The sequence below is a fragment of the Schistocerca nitens genome, chromosome 11 (assembly GCF_023898315.1).
Source record: "Schistocerca nitens isolate TAMUIC-IGC-003100 chromosome 11, iqSchNite1.1, whole genome shotgun sequence".
NCBI classification, from domain to species: domain Eukaryota; kingdom Metazoa; phylum Arthropoda; class Insecta; order Orthoptera; family Acrididae; genus Schistocerca; species Schistocerca nitens.
Genome location: NC_064624.1, coordinates 202,185,966 through 202,213,049, shown reverse-complemented (window position 1 = coordinate 202,213,049; position 27,084 = coordinate 202,185,966). Strand labels below are relative to the sequence as shown.

The window sequence follows — 27,084 nt, the reverse complement described above, 5'->3', positions numbered from 1 at the left end:
TACATCAAAGAAGGGCAGCACGTTTTGTATTATCACGAAATATGGGAGAGAGTGTCACAGAAATGATACAGGATTTGGGATGAACATCATCAAAAGAAAGGCGTTTTTCGTTGCGACGGAATCTTCTCATGAAATTCCAATCACCAACTTTCTCCTCCGAATGTGGGGTGGGGGGTCACAAACTTTCACAGAGCACGTAGGCCCGACTGCGTTCGGAAGACTCTGCCACAGACGGGTCGACAGTGGGGTGGAGTCTGATGCAAAGTGATCCGACCAAATTTGGATTCCACTCCGGCACACATCAGGCTGCTGCCCAATTTGGTTCAGTATCTGTTGGCTTTCTTTTGGATGCATCTAGTAGTATATACAAATAAGAAAGTGAGCATCGGAGTGTAAATAGTCAATCTTTTGGCAACGAGTAGAGTGTCTGTGACAGAGGATAAGACCGTGGAACAATACGTGGCCATCTACCCCTGGCAGTGCTGCTCCGTGCATTCTGAGACACTGTCCAGAAGGGGCTCTCGACAGTTTAGGTCAATGGGGCACATCGCACAGGCTGCAACTGAATCCCCCGACCCCAGCTGAGAAATGGGAGAGGTCGCTATGTGACGAATCTAGGGAGAGAGCCTCTTTACAATGTGACAGGCAGAGGGAACAGCCACCTGTCTTCTAACTCACTGGGGTATTCCAGTCACTGCTGGGAACTTAGCTGCGAGAAGGTGAGAGAAAAAGAGGGGCTAGCATCATCTACAAAGATGGGAACCACGCTTTTAGGCTTCTGCTCACTAAAGTTGTCCTTGTGGAGGCTAAACAGAGCACCTTAACACAGAGGTACCAGATACTTGCGATGCATTTTGGTAAACAGAAACAAAAAAGCTCTGTGCTCCAAGCAGTCTGAACCCATATTTGTTCACTGTAAAATGGAAACATCCTTAGTGGAGAGTTTTCATTCAATTTCTCACCTCTTTTTCTTGCACCAAAGAGTTGATACGGCAATTGTTGTGAAGCTGATTTGGGGCTACTCGTTTTCTGTGGGTAGACTTTAATAACCCTGTAGTGTCTGCTCGTGTCGTCGTCTGATTTGCCTTTCGGAACCAGTGCAGCACAGTAAGAAAGACTGGCAACCCATCCCCCATCTTATCACGAGCTTCTTTTTCAAAGTGACGATTTCATTAGTTGTGACATATGTCAGACCGTTCTCGGTCGACTCGAAGGGATGAACTTTTCTGAGAAATACAATTGTCTGCAACCTTTGTTGGTGATCTGAAGGAGACTAGCAATATAACTATACACTGACGGTCCAAAACATTATCACCATCTCCTTGTGTAGCACGCTCGTCCGACTCCGGAATACACTTCGGCAGTGGTTTTGCGTGGTACGGATTCGGCAAGTCACAATAAGTTTCCAGAGTACTGTGGCACTAAATATCTATACATAGGTCACACAGTACCTCGAAATTACAGGCTGCTGGTTTGTGGGGACGGATCTGGTGCCTATTAGTGTCCCAGATGTGTTCAAACTCTTTGAGATCGAGTGAACAAGAGTGCCGAGAAGGTGAGTTCACTATCGTCAGGTCAAGGATTCGTGGATTTTACCCTCAAGTTAACAAACTGTTCCATGATTGGGCAGTGACAAAACGAATGGAAGTCAATAAGAACATGTTAGTCTTCTCAAAATTCCCATTTGTTCTTTTCATAACATTCTTCACATTTTTTACTCCTTCCTCTTATGACTTTTCTTCGAGTTCTTCAAGGTATTCATGAAATGATCACAAGAAACAACAACATTGCAAAATCTGATGGAGGTATTTAGTTTCATTTTATTGACAATTCTCTACACAATTCACCCACCCACAATTCTCTACACAGTTCACCCACCCAAATAGTACAGTACATCAAAGCACCACACCTCTGACACAGGGATCAAATCTGCTTCGAGAGTTGACGACTAGCGCTAGTGAGCCGGCCACTTGGATATAATTTTTAGGTGGTTTACCACGTCCCACTAGGTGAATATTGGGCTGGTGCCCCAATTCCCACCTCAGATACATTGCTATGCAAAAATTTAGGAAGTATTCTAACTTGTGTAGGAAATTTACTCTAGAAGCAGACAGATGGGGCATATTCCATCATGCTGGTGATGGCTCTTGAAACCCATCATCACCGTCACCACCACCACCACCACCACCACCACCACCACCACCACCACCACCGTCACCCCTAAGCAGTTCAGCAGCACATGTTCTAATGGAAAAAATCTGTTCCCATGAAAAACGCACTGTTTCTCAATTGTTTAACAGACTGTAGAGTTCCCGCATTCTGTGACACAGCTTTATGTAAAAAGCTAACGCTTTCTGAAGTGATACACCTCTCTTTTGACAGTGACAAATGCATTCTGAGGAAGGGTGATGGGTGTTGCTATTAACAGGCAGTCTGTGTCAGGCAGACGATCTCGGTGGGCTGCCTAGAGCACTCGCCTTCTACTGGTTGTTTTCAGACAAAGCACTCATCCAATCGGGAATCTTACAGATTTATGGACCGAGCAGTATCTTGTACTAACAACCTGCTAGGGAAATACAAACTGATTCAGGATCTGCCCTGAATAGCCGAGCAAGTTTTGTGCAACTGGAGGTTCCAAAGAGGCCGCCCAAACACCACCGTTTTGTCTCGACAGCCGTCCGGGCTGTCACAGTGTTAAGGTTGCAGGTACATGTCTGAACCATTTTGGAGCTTAAGAAAAAAATTCCTGCTCCTGGGAAACACAATGTTCCACAGCTCTGTATATTTGTTACTAAAGCATATCCAAAGCTTACAGCCCCGAAGGACCCGTGACACCCAGCAGTCCACAACTTCAGAAAGCCAAAGCTGTACCCTGCTGAGTCTGTCGGAGTTACCCGGTGTGTCTGCCACTCGAAGCTACCGTGGAGGCAGGTGTGTCATTATGCAAGCAGTAAACATTACATCCCCCAGTTACAGTTCTTCGGGAAAATCTGATAAATATGTGAAAACTTACTTTATTCTCAGTTGCATCCACTCCTAAATATAAGTCCGGGTCCTGTTTAATAAGGACACCAAACCCTGAGACTGCTACTGCATCTTCTTCAAGAACCTGGAAAAAGGAAAATAGTTACTGTTAACTGAAGCTATAAGTGCATTTTTCCACATATTTCCACACAATTTTTGGTCCTCATTTCTAAGGAAAGGGGCAGGAGATACTATACACAGAGAAAAATCACATCCGATTCAAAACTTATTTAAATGGTAAAATTCTGCATTGGTGAGTGAGCAGTCAGTTTCTTTTTCCAAGCAATCCTGAGGTGGAATGGGAAGGGTATTATGTACACAGAATGGATTTTACTACACGAAATTTAATGATGTGAATCATTCACATTAAGATCTCTCAAATTTTGGGAACGTGTTACAAAGTGTGAACAAAAATGACGCAAAATTATTTTCTATGTCATACTCTAAAAAGAGCCGACACTGCATCGGAATACACACAGACGTGAAAAAAGTCACAGGATAGCAATACGCAGATATACAAATGACAGTAGTATAAGGTATAAAAGAGTTGTGCACGAGTGGAGTTGTCATTTGTACTCGGGTGATTCACACGAAGAGGTTTCTGACGCGATTGCGACCACACGACAGAAATTGACAGACTCGGAACACGGTACGGTAGTTGTGGCTAGACGCACGGGGCATTCCATTTTGAAAATCGTTACGCAGTTCAATATTCCGAGATCCACAGTGTCGAGAGTGTCCCGAGAATACCAAATTTCAGATACTACCTCTCACCACAGACAATGCAGTGGCTGATGGCCTTTACTTAACAACTGACAGCAGCGGCATTTGCACAGTGTTAACAGACAAGCCATACTGCGTCAAATATCTGCAGAAATGAATGCGGGATGTACAACGAACGTACCCGTTAAGACACTGTGGCGAAATTTGGCACCGGTGGGCTACGGCGACAGACGACAGACACGAGTGCCTCTGTAAACGGCACGACATCGCCTGCAGCACCTTTCCCGGGCTCGTGACCGTATCGTTCGGATTGTAGAAGACTAGAAAACCGTGGCCTAATCAGACGAGTCCCAGTTTCAGTCGGTAAGAGCTGACGGCAGCGCCAGATCGAGGCGAAGACCTCACGACGCCGTGGGCCCGAGTTGTCGACGAGGCACCGGCGCGAGCCGGTGGTGGCTCCGTAATGTCGTGGGCCGTGTTTACACGGAATGGACCGAGTCCTCTGGTCCGACTGAACCACTTGTAGACCATCTGCAGCCATTTACGGACTTCACGTTCCAAAACGACAGTGGAATTATTACAAGTGGCCGAGCACTACGTGACCGGGCCACAACTGTTTGCGATCGAAGAACGTCGAGGAGAATTTGGGCGAACGCTTCGGCTACCCAGATCGCCCAATGTGAATCCCGTCAAACATTTACGGGGCACAACTGAGAGGTCAGTTTGCACACAAAATCTTGCACCTGCAAGACTTCGTAATTACGGACGACTACAGAGCCAGCACGGCTCAGTATTTCCGCGGGGGACTTCTGACGACTTGCCGAGTCCGTGAAATGTAAACCGTCGCCCTGTGGCAGACACGAGGAGGTCCTACACCACATTAAGAGGTCTCCCACGACTTTTGTCATCTCAGCGTAGTTTACTTAAGCTGAGAGACACACTGCAGGTCCTGTATGAAAACTATGTAAATATGAGGGTAAGTCAATTATCATCTGCAAAGTAGTTATAAAATTTTTTTGTAATCAAATAGGAAACTTACAAGAACATCATTTTTCGACATAGTCTCCTCGTATTTTAATGTATTCGGTCCATCATTCAACGAGCTTCCTGATGCTGTCACAGAAGAAGGTTCTCAGCTCATCACTGCTTCGTCCAAAGCAAATCGACAGCCCCTTAATGTCTGTTTCAGTGGACGAACGCGTGATAGTCAGAAGGGGGCAAGATAGGGACTACATGGAGGATGATCCAGTACTTCAGATTTGAGTTTCTGGAGCGTTTCAGCAGTGTGGGCAGCAGTATGCGGACGGCATTGTCGTGCAATGACACCACACCTTTTGACAGCAATCCTTGGCATTTCTTCGAATTGCAGGCTTCAGCCTGGCAGTAAGCATCTCACTGTAACGTACATTGTTTATTGTTGTCTCTCTCTCTCTCCATAATGTTCCAGCATTGGACCTCTTACGTCCCAAAAAACCGTAAGCATCAGTTTTCCTTCCATATCCTGCCATTTACTCTCCTGCTCGTAATGACGGGTCCGTGTTCTGACACCAGTAACAATCCTGTCTAAGAAGTTACCATAGCGATCCAAATGTTTTTTGCAGATGTCTAAGTGCGTTTGTTTACGCAACTGTGTGAGTTGTTTTGGGACCCATCTTGTACAAACTTTATGAAACCCAAGTCTGTTGTGGATGATTTTGTAGGCAGAACCGTTGACTAATTTGCAGACGATGTGTGTCAACAGTTAATCATCTGTCTAAAAGAATCATTTCGTGTGAATGCTCAGTGGTTTCTTCATTTGTGGTGGTAAACGGCCGTCCAGCTCCTTCATTGTGCGTAATCCTTGTGCAATCATTTCGGAATATTTCAGTCCGTTCGTGGACACTCCGTTGTGGCTAAACACCGTTACCTTACTGTACCGAAAGTCTCCAATGAATTTCGGTCCCTGACACGCCTTCTGACAACAAAAGACGGATCACTGAACGTTGCTTTTCTTTGGTGCAAATAGACAGCGGAGCAGCCATAATCAACAGCACGACAGTTATAAAGAAACTAACATAGCAGCTTGAAAATTGCAAAGATATAACAGCAAATAAAGTAAGCGTCATCAACGTAAAACGATAGTACTACCAAAATAAACAAAAATATAACTAAATCGAGGATAATAATTGACTTATTCTCATACGATGCTTCAGTGCAGTCACATAAAAAATGTTAAAAAAACATATTCTTTGGTCCAATTTAAAAAAAAATCATTTCAGAAATGGATGCCAGTGGTTAAAAGTATCTCAATACCCTTAAATGCAAAGAACATAAATCTCGATGGACGTTTCACTTGGTGAATGTCTGTGTGCTTTTCTGTTGTTCATTTAGAATTGGAAACTACACTGCCTGACCAAATGTGAAGCAGTTGGAAGACATGGCTCGCGTCTACATTAGTAACTTTGTCCGCTTGTGCACCATTGGAGGGTCTGCAAATGATTAAAAGCTGCAATCCTCTGTGGCAGGAAGAACAGCCACTAGAGTGCATTAGTCTTGCTACCAGGGCCGGCAGGGTATACAAAAGGCACAAACAGTGTCGTGTGTCGAGTGAGGAACGTACTCGTCACAGACAAATTTATCAGCACTGACATCTGTGCAGATATCTCGAAGCTAGGTAGCAGCCGGCAACATTACTGATTGTGAGGCAAGCAAAGAATTAACAGAACTTGATGTTAGCAGCCACATACCTCTTTCTTAATTCTCTGCAGATCACAAATGGGAAGAGGATCATTACCAAGTGCACCACCCTGTAACAAGCCAATAACAAAAAATCATTTAATGAAATTAATTTTGATCACTGTGATTCTTCAGTGAATATATATGTGAAAACTATGGTCATGACATGGAGATTTCTGTCTTTCTATCTAATGGCAGTCTAAGCTTTGATGCATGCACTAAATGCATTCATGCAGTTGAAGTATGATTAACATCAGCACTCTGTGTGTGTGTGTGTGTGTGTGTGTGTGTGTGTGTGTGTGTGGGAGGGGGGGGGGGCGCGTGCAGGAAAAGTGGATTCAGTTACTCACAACCCAGGTTATGAAGCAACAGGGAAAGGTAAAAAGGTAAAACCTTTCCCTGTTGCTTCATAACCCGGGTTGTGAGTTACTGAATCCACTTTCCCTTCTTCCCTTTCTTTCCCCTCTCTCCACCCTGACGAAGGAACAAAGTTCCGAAAGCTAGGAACGTAAATTTTCTGTTCTGTTTTGTGAATCTGTCGGCTGTACTGAGCTGAGGTAAGTACTGGCCAGCCCCTCTATCTCTTTGTTAGTATTTGTTTCACATCTTAATGATATTTTCCATTAATCATTTAAATGCTGGAGTGCGGCCCACGAATGCCAGAGAACGTGCACAGCATCAAATACGGCCACTGCAGAAGTGACTGACAATTGTAATATACAATCCGGAATTGTTTAAAAGTGCAAATAATAATGTTACCTCGCTTTGTTACAGTTTGTACTAATGATCAGAACAGTTTTTTGGGACATCAGAGCTCCGTGTTCGGAGTCGACTGTGTGTATGGGCCAGCGACGTATCTGTATCGCCGAGTGATTGTCCCAGAAACTGGAACACGGTACCACTTGCAGCTGCATATCTAGTGCATTCCGGGGACAACAAAAATTTGATTTCCAATATTTCATACGATTACTGGTCAAATTAAAATTTTTTAAATGTTATCATAATGCACACTTCTTATGTTAAATGTTTAACAGAATAGGCCAAGTATTACAGAAACTGTCAGCCTGTCTCGAGGCAGTATAACTAGTGGTGTGCAAATAACCAGACTTGATTCAGCCAGTATTTCACAGTAAGACTACTTACTAACTTCCAACACACTTTAAACATAATTTACAAAACTACTTCTCACTGACACACCGCACAAAATGAAAAGAAAAAAGTTTATCGCTTACTACATTTTTGCTGTTCGTGCAATAAAACTGCGGCATCAGACATATTTTTTTAATTTTATTATTCTTTTTTAGTACCAATTCTACTCCCATAATACTTTTCAGACAATATCTGCATATATCACTGAATGTACCTGCAAAATACGAGGCGCATTTTAGGAGATGATATGTCATACACATTAATGGAGGTGTCAGTATAGAAATAGGGATTAGTGATCAAAATGTCACTGTAGTGACGACGGTTACTCAAATTAATAAATCCATCGAGAAGGCTGGGAAAGTATTTTTTGCTACAAAGTGCAGACAAGCATCTGCCAGTGTAGTATATACAGAGCCGGGCCCCTGCGCGTCGGACCGCGACCGTTCCGACACAACGCGCGCATCCCGCGAGTTGCCGCCCCGCGGCCTGCGTCACGACTCCTTCGGAGACCGTTTTTGCACCAAGCCAGTATATCGCGTGTCGGGGTTCGGTGCCAATTACAAATATTACGTTCGCAGGATTAATGCTACCGGGTGCTAACGAGAACCACTGTCACCGTCTGTGGGCAGCTCGTACAGTAACGGCACCACACTGCCGTCAGGCACTAGCTCGCGTGCGCAGGTCACGCGGTTGTCGAAAGCCTGCAGATATTTGTCTGCCACGAGATACGCGAGCCATTTCCCGACCTCCGGTACCCGGCCGTAGTCGCAGCTCTGCTCCGGGCTACTCGCACCGACACCGGTGATCTGTCTGTCGGAGCTCCGACCAGGTATGCGCTGCACCACATAGCTCTGTTATGCCACCCGGCAGGTATTGCACATATACACCTACATCTACATTTATAATCCGCAAGCCACCCAACAGTGTGTGGCGGAGGGCACTTTACATGCCACTGTCATTACCTCCCTTTCCTGTCCCAGTTGCAGTTCACGGGAAGAATGACTGCCGGAAAGCCTCCGTGCGCGCTCGAATATCTCTAATTTTACATTCGTGATCTCCTCAGGAGGTATAAGTAGGGGGAAGCAACATATTCGATACCTCATCCAGAAACGCACCCTCTCAAAACATGGACAGCGAGCTACACCGTGATGCAGAGCGCCTCTCTTGCAGAGTCTGCCACTCGAGTTTGCTAAACATCTCCATAACGCTGTCACACTTACCAAATAACCCTGTGACGAAAGGCGCCGCTCTTCTTTGGATCTTCTCTATCTCCTCCGTCAACCCGACCTGGTACGGATCCCACACTGGTGAGCAATACTCAAGTATAGGTCGAACGAATGTTTTGTAAGCCACCTCCTTTGTTGATGGACTACATTTTCTGAGGACTCTCCCAATGAATCTCAACCTGGCACCTGCATTACCAACAATTAATTTTATATGATCATTCCACTTCAAATTGTTCTGCATGCATACTTCCAGATATTTTACAGAAGTAACTGCTACCAGTGTTTGTTCCGCTATCATATAATCATACAATAAAGGATCCTTCTTTCTATGTATTCGCAATACATTACATTTGTCTGTGTTAAGGGTCAGTTGCCACTCCCTGCACCAAGTGCCTATCCGCTACAGATCTTCCTGCATTTCGCTGCAATTTTCTAATGCTGCAACTTCTCTGTATACTACAGCATCATCCGCGAAAAGCCACACGGAACTTCTGACACTATCTACTAGGTCATTTATATATAGTGTGGAAAGCAATGGTCCCATAACACTCCCCTGTGGCACGCCAGAGATTATTTTAACGTCTGTAGACGTCTCTCCATTGATAACAACATGCTGTGTTCTGTTTGCTAAAAACTCTTCAATCCATCCACACAGCTGGTCTGATATTCTGTAGGCTCTTACTTTGTTTATTGGGTGACAGTGCGGAACTGTATCGAACACCTTCCGGAAGTCAAGGAAAATGGCATATACCTGGGAGCCTGTATCTAATATTTTCTGGGTCTAGTGAACAAATAAAGCGAGTTGGGTCTCACACGATCGCTGTTTCCGGAATCGATGTTGATTCCTACATAGTAGATTCCGGGTTTCCAAAAACGACATGATACGCGAGCAAAAAACATGTTCTCAAATTCTGCAACAGATCGACGTCAGAGATATAGGTCTATAGTTTTGCGCATCTGCTCAACGACCCTTCTTGAAAACTATTGTATAATGTGCTACAATGATTAGCAAACCAATTTTTGTTTGGACTTTGGGCTGTATCTACCTCTGACTGACAATCATCATTTCATTTATTAATATTTTATTGTCTGTGATGCTGCTACAATAAATGCACATTGTAAGAGTATCTGTGGAATAATTCTTCTCCTCGCTATTCACTACCGTCCTACCTGGTCGAATCTGAGATTTGATACACTACACTGTTTGGACTTCACTACTGTTTACACTATGGATACGACACGCCACACCAGGCTAGAACACTGCTAATAACCTCCAGTTGTTACATCTTTCTTATTGTACTCTGTGCAGTGTTCCACTTGGCTCCATAGACAAATACCCTCTCAGCATTCTTTTGTATTGTGCATTACAATACTTAGCATTCCACTTAGAAAATGAACGGTCCTCATTTAATTCCTGTATGATGAACGTACAGGAATTTGAGGCGTAGCGCCTTCGCATCGCTCAGTCACTCGTTAGGACGATATCGTTATAGGCATCAAGTCGTCGACAGATGTCACCGGTTGACGTGGACCTGAGTTACAGAGCTGCACGTAGTTGTACTAGTAAGCTGCAGAGGTCAGCAATTGACAGACAGTGCTAGCAGTCGTAGTCAAAACAATATTGTAAAGTTATGTTTGATTAATATTTAATGTATTTGCATAATTATAATTGTTTTATATGTGTAGTAATTAGCAGTGTGAGTGTTGTACGAGTGAAGAAGAACAGAAGTAAATGAAAATTGTTTGTTCACGAAGTACCAGTTAAACTATACAGGGGATTTACTATAATTAAATGTGCAGTCTGTTTACGGTACTAATAAATCGTGAGAAGAACACAAATTAATCGGTAATTTCAGAAGGAGTAATTTTATATTTGATACTTTTCTAAATTTATTTATTTATTTAGCAACTGCCATAGAAAGAAATGTTTTACTATGATGGGTCATTGAAGTGAAGCGCGGGTTAGCGCGGAATAATACTGCGACCCGATTTGCTGTTTGTGATATCAGCCAATCAGAAAAATACAGGCTCGCGGCAATCTATGCAGGGAACGAAGCCTTTGGTGTGAACTAGGCGGGTCGGGGCTGAGGGTTCGAACTAGTAACATCTCGCTGAAAGCGGCTCCGATGAAAGTACTGTAAAATCGCGGAAAAATGCTAATTACGAGTTCGCGAAGTAGTACAAAGTGTATTTAAGTGAACGGTATAGTGGAAGTCGTGTGGAATTTCCGACGGAATATCAAAATTATTGCTTTTGACTGTCAGTTAAAACCGCGTGGCGTGTTGTGCGATCTAAGACTGGAACGGGTGTTACGTGTAGAGCAGAGCGCACAATATTTGAGCGAGGATTTTCGTAACTAAACGATCCGGTGAACTCTATTAACTTCAGTAACGGGTGTAAATACCATAAACTGGTTACGTGTGTGATTGTGGTGCGCGTGTGAACTTTACATTGTGTAGCCACTTAGTACGGACTTGGCAGTATTAACTGTGATCTTTATCGTAAAAATACATCTGAAAATTTACATTTCCAAGTTGAAACTTTTATTTCAGTAGCTGGCCACATCCCGTTTACCAGATAATTCTATGTATGTTGCGACCTCCAGCAGACAGTAGTGGTCTAGTAATTTCTACTACAGCTTTCAGCTAGACAAATGAACATTGCTGGACACTGGCAGGTTGGTAAAAAGTAACGTGCTGCACCGCAAATTATGAGCAAAGTTTAAACAAACTGTAAATCCATGCTCTGGAGAAGTGCGTGCCAAGCACGTGGATTAAAGCCAGAAAGGACCCACTACAGTTTGACAACAAAATTTGGAAAATACTGGGCAAGCATACACTCTTTCACTCTCAGTTCAAAAAAAGAACACGCAAATAACGCCAGGCTAAAGTTAGTAGAAATTCGCACGTAAGTAAAAAGACGGAAGTGCGAAGCGTACAACGACCGCCACCGTCATACCTCAGAAAAAGATCTCGCCGAGAACCCGAGAAGATTCTGGTCCTACGTAAAACCGCCAAGTGGGTTGAAGTTTTCTATCCGGTGGCTCGTTGACCATTACGGTGATGAGACAGTAGAAGATAGTAAAAAAGAAGCGAAAGTTTGTAAGAAATCGTCGGTGCAGGACAACGGTACAAACGTACCGTCTTACAACTTTCGCAGAGACTCCCGCGTGGAGGATACGGTAACAGAAATCCCTGGCGAAGAGAAGCAACCGAAAGAGTTGAAAGCAAATAAGTTGCCAGGTCTGGATGGCATTCCAATTCTGTTTCACGAGGGGTACACTACAGCATCGGCATCTTACTTAACTCGCACTTATCGCGAATCTCTCGCATAGTGAAAAGTGCCGAGCGACTGGAAAAAAGCGCAGATCACTCCCGTGTATCAGACGGGTAAAAGAACGGCCCCACGAAATTACCGACCAATATCCGACACCGGTTTGCCGCAGAATTCTCGAACATTTTCTCTGCACAAATATAATAAACTTCCACAACGTGCAAAAGCTTTAGAAGGCATTGCTCACGTGGAATTCACTTTATCCTTTTCTCACACAATATCCTATGAACCACAGGTATAAGGGTTGATTCCATATTCCTAGATTTCTGGAAAGTGTCTGACACAGCCCACTGCAGTCCGTTAACAAAGGTAAGGGCATACGGAACAGGTTCCCAGATACGCGAGTGGCTCGACGACTTCTCTAGTAAGAGAATCGAAAGCTTTTTCTTCGACGGCGAGCGTTTGTAGGAGACGAGGGTACAGTCACGAGTGTGCGGGGAAATGTGATAGGACTGCTCGCAATCACTAAAACGATCTGGCCACTGAGGCAAGCCTCAGCAACCAGAGACAGTGTCAACGTGTGTGTGGGCTGTGCTGGCGTGAATGTGCGTGCATTCTCTACTTTAGAAGAGGGCCTGTCTGATGAAAGCTCACACGTTTAGCAGCCTTCTTGTTGTGCCTGTCACCAGCTCAACATTTCCTCTACAGGGTGTTACAAAAAGGTACGGCCAAACTTTCGGGAAACATTCCTCACACACAAAGAAAGAAAATATGTTATGTGGACATGTGTCCGGAAACGCTTACTTTCCATGTTACGGTTCATTTTATTACTTCTCTTCAAATCACATTAATCATGGAATGGAAACACACAGCAACAGAACGTACCAGTGTGACTGCAAACACTTTGTTACAGGAAATGTTCAAAATGTCCTCCGTTAGCGAGGATACACGCATCCAACCCTCCGTCGCACGGAATCCCTGGCGCGCTGATGCAGCCCTGGAGAATGGCGTATTGTATCACAGCCGTCCACAATACGAGCACGAAGAGTCTCTACATTTGGTAACGGGGTTGCGAAGACGAGAGCTTTCAAATGCCCCCATAAATGAAAGTCGAGAGGGTTGAGGTCAGGAGAGCATGGAGGCCACGGAATTGGTCCGCCTCTATCAATCCGTCGGTCACCGAATCTGTTGTTGAGAAGCGTACGAACACTTGGACTGAAATGTGCAGGAGCTCCATCGTGCACGAACCACATGTTGTGTCGTACTTGTAAAGGCACATGTTCTAGCAGCACAGGTAGAGTATCCCGTATGAAATCGTGATAACGTGCTCCATTGTGCGTAGGTGGAAGAACGTGGGGCCCAATCGAGACATCACCAACAATACCTGCCCAAACGTTCACAGAAAATCTGTGTCGATGACGTGATTGCACAATTACGTGCGGATTCTCGTCAGCCTACACATGTTGATTGTGAAAATTTACATTTTGATCACGTTGGAATGCAGCCTCATCCGTAAAGAGAACATTTGCACTGAAATGAGGATTGACACATTGTCGGATGAACCATTCGCAGAAGTGTACCCGTGGAGGCCAATCGGCTGCTGATAGTGCCTGCACACCCTGTAGACGGTACGGAAACAACTGGTTCTCCCATAGCACTCTCCATACAGTGACGTGGTCAACGTTACCTTGTACAGCAGCAACTTCTCCGACGCTGACATTAGGGTTATCGTCAACTGCACAAAGAATTGCCTCGTCCACTGCAGGTGTCCTCGTCGTTCTAGGTCTTCCCCAGTATAACATCTTTTCTTTATTTGTGTGTGAGGAATGTTTCCTGAAAGTTCGGCCGTAACTTTTCGTAACACCCTGTATACGGCAAGTAGCAATCTATCCTTTTCATAGTACCGTCACTATTTCACAGTGACTGAGGTAGCACAGTGGTCCGCATACCGGACTCACCTCCAGCAGGACGACTGTTCGGACCCGCGTCCGGTCGTCGTCCTCTCGGTTTTTCGTGATTTCCCTACGTCACTTCACGTAAATGTCGGGGCGGTTCTTGTGAAGGGGCACGGCCGACTTCCCCCGTATCGCTCCCTAATCTGATAGGACCGACAGCCTCACTGTTCGGTCGCCTCCCCAAATCGACAGACCGACTGTCAGCCTGTACTGGATTTTCCACTGTTCGATTTTACTCAAGTGATCTGATGGACAGGGTGAGCTGCAAATCTGCAGCTGTTTCCTGTCGATGCTGTGGTATATGGGACGGTATCTTCAGTGAGGAACTGTACCAGAATACAAGATGACCTTGGAAAAATTTCTAGTTACGTAATGAACGGCAGCTCGCTTTAAATGTAGAAAAATGTAAGTAAATGCAGACGAATAGAAAAAAGAATCTCGTAATGTTAAAACACAGCACGTCGGTTATATATTTAGTTGTAACCTTACAGAACACAATGAAAAGGAACAAGCAAATAAGGATGGTAGTAGAGGATGAATGGTTGACTTTAGCTTATTGGGATAATTTTAGGAAAGTGTGGTCCACCCGTCAAGGAGACAGTGTATAGGACACTAGTACAAACCATTTTTGAGAACTGCTGGAGTGTTTGGGGTCCCCACCAGGTCGTATTAAAGGGAAATATTGAAGCAATTCAGAGGCAGGATGCTACGTTTGTTATCACTTCGTTCAATCGACATGCAAATATTATGGAGATCGTTCGGGAACTGGAGTGGAAATCCCTGGAGGGAAAGTAATGTTCTTTTCAAGGAACACTAGTGGCAAAATTTAGAGAACGGGCATTTGCAGCTGACTGCAGAACGATTTTACTGCCACTGACATACATTCTGTGTAACGATCACGGAGATAAGGTAACAGAAATTAGGGCTCGTACAGAGGCACACTGACGATCATTTTTCTCTTGCTCTCCTTCCGAGTTTAACTTCCCCATAATATTTGAATTAAATCATCCCTCCTACAATTTTCCTTTAAATAAATATCATTGCTTCCTAAAACAACTGCCACTTTATCCTATTTCTTAAACACTGAAGCCGAAATAAAATTCTGTACGTCAGGAGTCGGTGTCTCAGTACAAGTAAATATGCCAAATAACTGATTACAAACAGTGATGGGTGCTCAAAGTTGCCTATTTTTAAAGTAGTAAATAATACTGTTTCTTGTTTGCTATAGTTCCAAACTATTTACTTGCAAATTGGCTATCGATAAGCAGACACGTTCCGCGTGGGAGTTTAATATTTCAAATGTCCAACAATGCCTCAAACTATATAGAAAGCATTAATAATAGCATCCATTTTATGAGTCTATTTTGGCATTCAAAATAACCTACAAAATAACCCCATGAGGGAGGGGGGACTGGGGAGGGTGGGGAGAAGAAAGAAAGAAAGAAAGAAAGGAGAAGTCACACAAAAGGCTGTTCTACAATTATCTAGCATAGGCAACACAGGATCTGCAACTAATTATAACTGATGATCTAGGTTCCACCTAAACCCCACTGACAAAATTTTTAAGGTTATTTAGAGATATCTTCTGAGTATTTTCATCTCCAGTGGCTTGTTACAGAGTAATAATTAGGGACTGGAAAATGTAGAATCTATTTTTGGTAAAATTTGCATCTATTATTTATTTATTTACTTATTTATTATTATTTATTATTTATTTATTTATTTATTTATTATTATTATTATTAATAATAATTATTATTACTTCTCTTTCCAGTCTCAGACGTTATGTCTGGTTAAGAATGGAAACTGATGCGGACCTTGATCAAGCGTGACTTCCTTTTAACTGTACGGTATGTGTTACATTGCATTTAGGAACTTTCGGGTAATTGAACAAGTATCAATAATTACAGATTTCTGTAGTTGTATATATACGTTTGGATGTAGCTGTATTGCATTGATGTACTGGTGGATATTGTGTGGTATGACTCCTGTAGTTGATAGTATAATTGGTATAATGTCAACTTTATCCTGATGCCACATGTCTTTGACTTCCTCAGCCAGTTGGATGTATTTTTCAATTTTTTCTCCTGTTTTCTTTTGTATATTTGTTGTATTGGGTATGGATATTTCGATTAGTTGTGTTAATTTCTTCTTTTTATTGGTGAGTATGATGTCAGGTTTGTTATGTGGTGTTGTTTTATCTGTTATAATGGATCTGTTCCAGTATAATTTGTATTCACCATTCTCCAGTACATTTTGTGATACATACTTGTATGTGGGAACCTGTTGTTTTATAAGTTTATGTTGTAAGGCAAGCTGTTGATGTATTATTTTTGCTACATTGTCATGTCTTCTGGGGTATTCTGTATTTGCTAGTATTGTACATCCGCTTGTGATGTGATCTACTGTTTCTATTTGTTGTTTGCAAAGTCTGCATTTATCTGTTGCGGTATTGGGATCTTTAATAATATGCTTGCTGTAATATCTGGTGTTTATTGTTTGATCCTGTATTGCAATCATGAATCCTTCCGTCTCACTGTATATATTGCCTTTTCTTAGCCACGTGTCGGATGCGTCTTGATCGATGTGTGGCTGTGTTAGATGATACGGGTGCTTGCCGTGTAGTGTTTTCTTTTTCCAATTTACTTTCTTCGTATCTGTTGATGTTATGTGATCTAAAGGGTTGTAGAAGTGGTTATGAAATTGCAATGGTGTAGCTGATGTATTTATATGAGTGATTGCTTTGTGTATTTTGCTAGTTTCTGCTTGTTCTACAAAGAATTTTCTTAAATTTTCTACTTGTCCATAATGTAGGTTTTTTATGTCGATAAATCCCCTTCCTCCTTACTTTCTGCTTAATGTGAATCTTTCAGTTGCTGAATGTATGTGATGTATTCTATATTTGTGGCATTGTGATCGTGTAAGTGTATTGAGTGCTTCTAGGTCTGTGTTACTCCATTTCACTACTCCAAATGAGTAGGTCAATATTGGTATAGCATAAGTATTTATAGCTTTTGTCTTGTTTCTTGCTGTCAATTCTGTTTTCAGTATTTTTGTTAGTCTTTGTCTATATTTTTCTTTTAGTTCTTCTTTAATATTTGTATTATCTATTCCTATTTTTGTTTGTATCCTAGATATTTATAGGCATCTGTTTTTTCCATTGCTTCTATGCAGTCGCTGTGGTTATCCAATATGTAATCTTCTTGTTTAGTGTGTTTTCCCTTGACTATGCTATTTTTCTTACATTTTTCTGTTCCAAAAGCCATATTTATATCACTGCTGAATACTTCTGTTATCTTTAGTAATTAGTTGAGTTGTTGATTTGTTGCTGCCAGTAGTTTTAGATCATCCATGTATTATTATTATTATTATTATTATTATTATTATTATTATTGAACATATGCTTTTGCCGAAATTTCATCAGGTTTTGTTTTCTTCTTTTGGCTGTATTCATACTTTCAACAAATGACTGAATGTGTTACGGAGCAGCAGCATTTTCCCACCAGTTAACAGAGTTGTTCTCTTAACTAATGAGTTTGTAACATTATTTTTCTTTTACCGGCCAATTCAATAATTAAAACATCTGCAGAATATTAAGGTCGACATTTTGTGAAGTGTTATAGTCACACGACCCACACTTGACACTGCTGCAGACAAAACCGACGAGCCACTCGGAACAGAAAATAACTCTATTCAAATGTTAAGGGAGGAATTGTAGCACAGCTGAAATACATGACGGGGTTTCTTTCCCAATCGTTATACTGTAGCGTGTGGACACTACGGGCTAACACACAGCACGAGCGTAGACGAACTAGAATTGTGACCGCCAGCGGCGAGAGGAGTTGTGTGCGGAGGCAAGTCCCGGCTCCCTGTCACGGGGCAGTCATCCTGCACCGATGTTCTACAAAAGCAGAACTGACACATTGGCACAGGGATCACAAATCTCTTTTGGTGTTCGGAGCTTTATAAATTAAATGCACTTATTTCAAAATAAGAAAACAACGAGGGAACGGCTACCGCGAAATTTCTCGGCGAGATGAGTACCGTAACGGGGCAGTTCGGACCCGACCTCTAGCATTACTTGAGGTGACTGCAGTTCGAAAGACCTGCCACCTAAAATTGGCACATTAAGTGAGAGCCTTATGTCAGCTTCTGAACTTTGACAAACATTCGACCTCTCACAATTGGTGCCGCACCAGAGCATCGAGCACACTGATGCGTCATTATGTTTGTGCACTTTTTATTTTCCAAACTGTTCTTATGCCCATCATCTTCCCAAATTTTCCAGTAACTGGAAAACTGGTTACATTTTCAATATTTATGTACAGAAAATAAGCTATTTCGAGCCATAAAGTAGTTCACCCGCGTACAATTCACTACGAAATAGCGTCTTACTAGGCAAATTTTGCAGTTTTGCATTTTGAGGCAGAACTTGCATCTACATTCACATTTATCACAAAATGTGAACTTTTCCGGATCCTCGTAATAATGTAACTTTGATTTATTCTCTTTCTTACTCGATTTACTTATGTTTCTGTGAAAGTATTTCCACAAGAATGAAAAAGCCTATAGCACGCAATCACAAAAACATACAACGCAAACACACACAGATACGAAAGTGTTGTGACATCATTGCAATCACTGTGGGAACAGCTAATAACAGTGCAGTCCTGCCGCTCTTCCACAGTATTCGACGACCCCCGTCACGAGGTGGGTATCGGTAAAACTATCGATGCTGCCACGTATCGCCGCTATCGTACGACTGACAGTGCCGGAAATGCAATCCCGAGGCAGAACTGAGCAGGACGGAATGCAAGCAATGCCAACGGCAGTTACTACGAGTGGACGTGTCTCGTTGTGAACCAAACTTTTCCCAAAGGGCGTACCCTCTACATTTGCACAGTTGTGCCGATATCTTAAGTACAATACAGGTGCAAACATAAATGGGAGTAACAAATCAAACAATATGCAACTATAAATTGTATAGGTTAATTACAGTCTTTAGCAACTGTAACGAAAGTCCTATTAGGACCAGACGAATTTCTCTTTATTCTAAACTATGCTCAGTGGTCAGGTTTTTTGTTATTTACTGCACTGTTCTTCTTCTTCCGTGTGCATGTATTGAGGTTTTTGCACATAGCACTTTCACTACACTAAATATATTCATATTTCTGTGCTGAGCCATTTCGGGCTCTGTAACAAGCCGTGTGCCCTTTATACAAAAATTCTCAGAAAAATTCCTAAGGGAGCTCTGAAATTTTGTAAGTGGAGTTGTGGTTCGGCCTGCACAAAAACGTACGGCTCAAAACTTAACACGACACGGAAACACACGATACGGTAACGCTCGTCACCTGTAATGCCCGTTATCGAGTCTCTTCGTCAATTCTGAGCCTGCGTCTGTCATTTATACCAGAAAACTGTCTAGTACTCACAATACACTTTCACTTCTCTACGAACAGGAAAAATGATAATTTCCGATCATAAATAAATGGCGGGGCTATAAAGAATCCTGGCATGCAGACTAGATTTTGTTTGTTAAAGTTTCTACAGTACGGTAATGACTAGGTCGGGGTTAACTTTTGGTACTGTAATATAGATGACTTTACAGTGAAATTACAAGAAGTCAAAGAGAAATTCATAGGCTACTGCACGTAAGGTGTGTCTCATATTGTAGTGGACCACAGCTGTACCTCATCTATAAGTAGTAGTTTGCCACAGCACAGACTAATCTTGTAGCTCAGTCTCTATGAGTAGATTGGCCACTCTGTGTCTGGTATAAGTTCAGCTCAACTGTCTTTACATCATTCTGAATGGAGAAGAGTTTCCACTTGAAATCTTATTTCATAACCCAAAGACTGAACCTAATCATTAAGTTTGTATGAGTTTCAGCACGTAAGTTTCATAGATATTAAAACATTGGCTGCACAATATAATAATACATCACAAATAGCCTTCTTTGTTTAAGGTTCTTTCAATTAGCAACAACCGTAATAACGCCACCGAACCGAGACAGCGACACCGCTACGATTACTCTCTTCCAGATCTGACATATACAGTTACTATTTTGTGGCTGCAGAACTTTTTTAAGTTTGTTCAGTACCTGTTATCAGTTTTACAGAACGGGACACTACTACTAAAGAGTCACAGCATGTGAAAGGTACACTCTGGGGCGAAAGCCTGCTCGATCACACAGTTTCTACCTGCCTTCAATTCAATCCCATCTTCAACTACCTTATTTACTCGAATCTAAGTCGCACCTGAAAAATGAGACTTGAAATCGAGGAAAAAAATTTTTACCGAATCTAAGCCACACCTGAAATTTGAGACTCGAAATTCAATGGGAGAGAAAAGTTTTAGGCCGCACCTTCAAATTGAAACAAAGTTGGTCCATTGTAACATGAGACACGATTTAGGTCGAACGGATAAAGATACAGCCACAGTAGTTTGGTTTGAGTCGTAAGCTTAAACGTTAAGCTTTACCAAGTAGCCACTGCTACGTGTCACACGCTCCGTCCTTATTTGTACGGGTACCCTTCCTTTTTCACGTGCTTCGTCTGGTTTGAAAGTACATTACATTCTGCACAGAAATTACAGTCATCTTAGATTTTAAAAAATCTAATCAGTTGCCGTGCTTCATTTCTGGCTGTATCACTATTCAGCATAAGAATAATAGGAATACAAACATGACATTATATGTATATTCTTCTGTGTTTGCTGTTGTCTCACTTCAGTTTCGTAGTTTATTAGGCAGACAGGATTTAAATGAGATAGTGGCAAACACGAAAGAATACATGGCATAATGTTTACATTCTTCTACCTTTTCTTTTAATTTATTTACTGACACAGAGGTTTTGGCGCCAGTATTTATCGTTGTGCCTGCAAAGCACGCCTGTGTAGCGCTACATATATTTGACGGCAGAAGTTAGTTGTGACGGCACCTATCAACATTTTTTAAAACTGTCACTTACTTTGCACTCGATTCTAAGCCGCAGGCGGTTCTTTGGATTACAAAAACCGGAAAAAAAGTGCGGCTGAGATTCGGTACTCAACTGCTGAACAATGAACACAATGCAGCGTAATTAACCACAGCAACACAAGAAAAATAGCCAAGTGAAGATGCACTCACCTCTTCCTCGATGCTCAGGGGATCCCGCGCGGTATCGAGGCTGTCGGGCAGCTCACACTTGTGCAGAAACTGAAAAGGAGTAAACAGAGTTGCTCTCGTTTTTGCATATACGTACTTAAATCGTGTCGTGACCACACTCAAATGTTTTGTCTACAATGTGCAGCATATCAGATACCCAGATTTGGCTCAACATAATTTGATGCCCACAGTAATTGACATGTTGGGTACACCACACCCCAACCTAAATAACTGAGTTTTAATGCTACATTTGTTATAGGGTAATATAATCATAATGTCTACCTAAATCAGGTGAGTGTGTGTAGATCACAGATTTAGCAAAAAGGCGTGCATGACAATAAAACAGGACCTAACCATCGTACCTACGCTAGGAAACACAAAAAATTGCTTACCTAACAATTGTATGACAGTAAGGAAAAGCAAATACAGTCTGTCCAAAGAAAACCTTCGGCTGTCACCAAAGATTATATAAACGTAGCCTTTGAACAGCAAAGGAGATCTAGAAATCAGTGTTTATACTTGCACGCACCATCAGCCCAGCGAAGTGAAGAGTGTGTGTGTAAACAGAATAAACAAGGATAGAAAGGGGTGGAATTTAGAAGTACTGACAGGCAACAAAGGGACAGACAACACGTCATTATTAAAAATATAATTCTTCTATATTTCAATATTATGTAAAACAAATTACACTCAAGTATAAACCGGCTCTGTAAACTACACTCCTGTCGGTCTCCGTTTAGTCTTTATCGAGTTACATCTGTACAGACACTAAGCATTTTAATAGTGAATATTCAATGAGTCTCCTCTGAGCCACTGTAAAGTACTTTCAGTTGCTGCTAAGCACGCATTCAGTAATGTTCTTACAGTTCACAACAGACATTCAGTAATTAACAAGCACAGTCAGTCGCCACTAGATATATTTACATACAAACACACGCACTCAAATCGTCACAAAAGCTACTTTCAGTGACACTCGTCTACTGACGCAAGACTTTGCGACGCTACGTATGTGGCTGACATATTTTGTGAAAGTAACGGAGCTCAGTAGCAGCTAGGTGGTCACTGTGAAAATAAATGTGTAATACCAAAAATTTAAACATCCAAAGTGCCATCTTCATTATTTAAAATTGTTCCGAGCACCAATGTGTTCAACTGAGCAAGGAATAGGAGTTTCTACAGCATATTAAGGTCAGTAATATCACAAGCCACCTGCAAAATTTGAGATCATTATACTGTCCGTTAACGATGTCACTGGCTATATAGGGAAAGAAAGAGGTAAATTACTGTAGTAGACAAACCTACAAGCAGATAAAGGCACATTCAAAGGCAGCCAAAGATGTTCACCGAATTCGTAAAAAAGCAGGAATGTACAAAACGCCGTGAACTTACGGCAGATGTAAGTCGGTACTACAGTGAGAACAGAGAAAAAACAAACGGAGGAGTACAAAGGGAACTGTCGGAGGGGAGAAACAGATAGCTCAGCTGACGAGGAACGAGTTTCGCAGTCAGGTAATCAGAGGGGCTCAATATGACGTGACCCAGACTGAGGCAGGCACAAGTAGGAATGACAATACACTGTGCAGAAAGATGTGAGATACTGCCAGGTGTGACAGTAATATCAGCTGCAGTAGGCTGAGTGAAGTGCATCAGCAGTGCACTCCCACTAAGGTGCAGCGGTGCCAGCGTCTGGGAACAGCCAACTCAGTCTGCCAGTTATTCATTCACTCACTCGCTCCCTACGTCTAATCGGGGAGGAGAACCTTCACGGACACGAAACGCGTTCATCTGTGTACTTTGTTAAACTATCACTCCACTGTTTATTTCTATTGTGCTTGTCCCAGTTACACTTAATCAATTAAATCAGAAAGAAAGCTGCCACTGTAAAACAGCTGCTACATCTTCACTTAGCACACTGGACTCGCATTTGGGAGGATGACGGTTCAAACCCACATCCGGCCATCCCGAATTAGGTTTTCCACGATTTCCCTAAATCGCTTCAGACAAATGCCGAGACGGTACCTCTGAAAGGGCACGCCCAACTTCCTTCCCTAATCCGACGGGAACGAATAGCTCGGTGTTCGGTCCCCTCCCCGAAACCGACCGACCGACCCGACTTTACTACACGGCTACTTTTCGTATCCTACTGTCGGCGTAATACTTCTCGATTACACTAGTATGTTTTACTAACATATTTACCTATGTCAGTATATAACGAGTCTCATTTACATCGGATTATTCGTGGTGCAAAGTTTGGGATGTATTTAATAATAATAATTAAAATAACTATATGCTAATAATTCAAATGGAAATGGACGAGTAATAAAAGAAGAGTAAATAGTTGAATTACAGTTTTCAGGTTTTAATTTCTCTTACAATTTTATTTTCTTTACTATACACACAGATCTGCACTGTCAAGTCTGCTCGTGTGCGAGAATGAATATCCGATACGTGACATTTCCCTCGCAGCAGCAGCGGTCACTCGATACGAAGACATCACAAACTCTTCGACACAAAACAGGATTAATCGAACGACAAATCATGTTCAAACTGTGCAATGAAAAGAGGATTAATCTTTCACCTCTAGTCTATTAACGTAATACAACATTGCAATTTAAATATGCTCAAAATCTCCAGCAACGAGTCGACAATCCAAAAACTGATATTGGTCGATACAATTAAATACGTATTTCATTTTATCGGGCCTCCTGCCTGATTGACCCAGATTAAAAGAGAAGACAGATCAGTGCTTAACACCCCCACCAGTAAAAAGAACATTACAGATGAGGCGCACGATAAAAACGTCACAGGAAATCAAATGCATAATTTTTGTAGGATTATGCCGGTATCTCGTCCAGTCAGTATAGGGAAACTGTAGAAAATCTAGATAAGGCCGGACGTCGTCCTAGACGTTGACCCCCAATCTACCTCGCTCGATGCAATACGGAAAACGGATTCTAAAAGCTGGCAATTAGCATGGAGTGAAACAATTACTGTGGCTCCATTATATGAGGTGTGTGGAAACAAGTGTGCCCGGCTGCTCACGTTTGGGGCAGAACATCACCGAGAGCCATACAGTGTGGGACTGCCCTCCGCTCCCTCCACTCGAAATCTCTGTCGGGCCCAGTGCGCCAACCCCCTGACCCCAGTATGTGTCGACTTGCAGGTTGCTCGATAGCACACAAAATATCACAATAACTAAACTCGTGTGAAACTAAAACGGTCCCTTCCCTACAGCCTAGGTTTTCCTGGCAAACGAATCTGCCCCAATCTCGAATCCCTGAACCATTACACTGACAACCTGAAAACAACTACCCTCCCGACCTGGTACAGAAGCAAATAACCAGAGCCACTTCCTCATCCCCTCAAACCCAGAACCTCCCACAGAAGAACCACAAAAGTGCCCCACTTGTGACAGGATACTTTCCGGGACTGGACCAGACTCTGAATGTGGCTCTCCAGCAGGGATACGACTTCCTCAAATCCTGCCCTGAAATGAGATCCATCCTTCACGAAATCCTCCCCACTCCACCAAGAGTGTCTTTCCGCCGTCCACCTAACCTTCGTAACCTGTTAGTTCATCCCTATGAAATCCCCAAACCACCTTTCCTACCCTCTGGCTCCTATCCTTGTAACCACCCCCTGTGTAAAACCTGTCCCATGCACCCTCCCACCACCACCTACTCCAGTCCTGCAACCTGGAAGGTGTACACGATCAAAGGCAGAGCCACGTGTGAAAGCACCCACGTGATCTACCAACTGACCTGCCTACACTGTGACGCATTCTATGTGGGAATGACCGGCAACAAACTGTCCATTCGCATGAATGGACACAGGCAGACTGTTTGTCGGTAATGAGGATCACCCTGTGGCTAAACATGCCTCGGTGCATGGCCAGCACATCTTGGCACAGTGTTACACCGTCCGGGTTATCTGGATACTTCCCACTAACACCAACCTGTCAGAACTCCGGAGATGGGAACTTGCTCTTCAATATATCCTCTATTCCCGTTATCTGCCAGACCTCAATCTCCGGTAATTTCAATTTGCCGCCGCTCATACCTCACCTGTCTTTCAACAACATCTTTGCCTCTTTACTTCCGCCCGACTGACATCTCTGCCCAAACTCTTTGCCTTTACAAATGTCTGCTTGTGTCTGTGTATGTGCGGATGGATGTGTGTGTGTGTGTGTGTGTGTGTGTGTGTGTGTGTGTGTGTGTGTGTGTGCGAGGGTATACCTGTCCTTTTTTCCCCCTAAGGTAAGTCTTTTCGCTCCCGGGATTGGAATGACTCCTTACCCTCTCCCTTAAAACCCACATCCTTTCGTCTTTCCCTCTCCTTCCCTCTTTCCTGATGAAGCAACCGTGGGTTGCGAAAGCTTGAATTGTGTGTGTGTGTGTGTGTGTGTGTGTGTCAACATACCAACGCTTTCGTTTGGTAAGTTACATCATCTTTGTTTTTAAATATATTTTTCCCACGTGGAATCTTTCCCTCTATTATATTCATAAAATTGTTCAGAGATATATGAAACTACGTAATCCTGAGTTTAACTTTAATAAGAACAGTGGTTTCAATAAAAATAAATAAATAAATAAAAATAATAAAAAACGATGTACCACAAAGGAATTATTCGAATCGGTGCATCGGATCGTCAAATTCCCGAGATGGCTCGATGACCTGGCCCACTGCGCTTCAAACGTTCTCTCCTTGAGAGATATCTGGTCACCTTGCTGTCCAGGTTAAGGTTTGGCAAACAGGAAGATAAGCAGTAAAAACTCTCACCGTGTGTGGGCAGGCACTTTCTCGACGGTCAGTGGTGCTCAATTTGAAGTGGGACTCGTTGCTCAAGACTATTCTACTCCAGTCGACGAGATTCTAGACCGACGACATATTCGGAGACACCCCAGACATCGTTGGGTTACCGACCTGACTGTCGCCCGTCGTACGGCCCAACAACCGGAAGTAATGATCTGGGATGACGTTTCTTTTCATAGTAGGACACCTTTGGTTGTCATTTGCAGCACCCTTACAACACAGCAGTAGGTCAGTAATATTCTACGGCCCATTTTGTTGCCCTTCGTGGCAAGTCATTCTGGGCTTACATTTCAGCAACATAACACCTGCCCGCAAGTGGCGAAAGTTTCTACTGCTCGCCTTTGTGCTTGCCGAACCCTAACCTGGACACCAAGGTCACCGGATTTCTCACCAGTTGGCTATGTTTGGAGCATTATATTCAGGGCCCTCCAACCAGCTCAGGATTTTGACGATCTAATGCACCAACTGGACAGAATTTGGCACGATATCCTTCAGGACGTCCGAGAACTCTGAATAACTCCTTGCGCAAGAGCCAGAGGTGGACCAAACGTCCAATTTTTCTGCAACTATAATTATTTGTTTGACTGTACACGTATATAGCACCTGCCTATATCCATCCATTTGGATAATTCCCTTGTGGTGCATTGTTTCCTTGTCTTAAACTGTACCACAGCTTAAAAACATCACACTGAAATTTCTGCTGCACAAATTTCACATTTTTTAAAGTTTTCCTGGTAAGTCTGAATTTTGGACTACAGTTAATTATAATGTCACTGATTATCTTCTTCTTAGATATAAATATAACATTAAATTTCAGTACCATATTCTTCTTGCGAATTAAGAAAAATGTACCAATTTCTAGGAACATCCGTGCAATATTAGGTGGTAGAGATGAGGAAGAGACCAATGCAGAGGACGAAGATGACTGAGATTTCAATTTGAAAAGCTGTACAAGTCACATTTATTTGAACAGATAATACAAATTTAAACAGCATATTGTATTAATATTTTAGTGTAGAAAAAAAAAATCAGTAAGGAAATAGCAGTCGCAAACTAAGTGTTA

General features: G+C 42.6%; 1 protein-coding gene across 1 annotated transcript in view; it reads right to left on the bottom strand.

The window, feature by feature from the left end:
- Positions 1–2,129: 2,129 nt before the first annotated feature.
- LOC126212785 (uncharacterized) overlaps positions 2,130–27,084 on the bottom strand; it is a 126,356-nt gene continuing 101,401 nt past the window's right edge. Inside the window, exons 14-17 of the mRNA XM_049940188.1 lie at positions 21,192–21,260; positions 6,474–6,533; positions 3,014–3,109; positions 2,130–2,258 (exon numbers count right to left, since the gene is read on the bottom strand). Coding sequence (XP_049796145.1) covers positions 2,130–2,258; positions 3,014–3,109; positions 6,474–6,533; positions 21,192–21,260 — 354 coding nt within the window. The remainder of the gene's footprint in view (positions 2,259–3,013; positions 3,110–6,473; positions 6,534–21,191; positions 21,261–27,084) is intronic.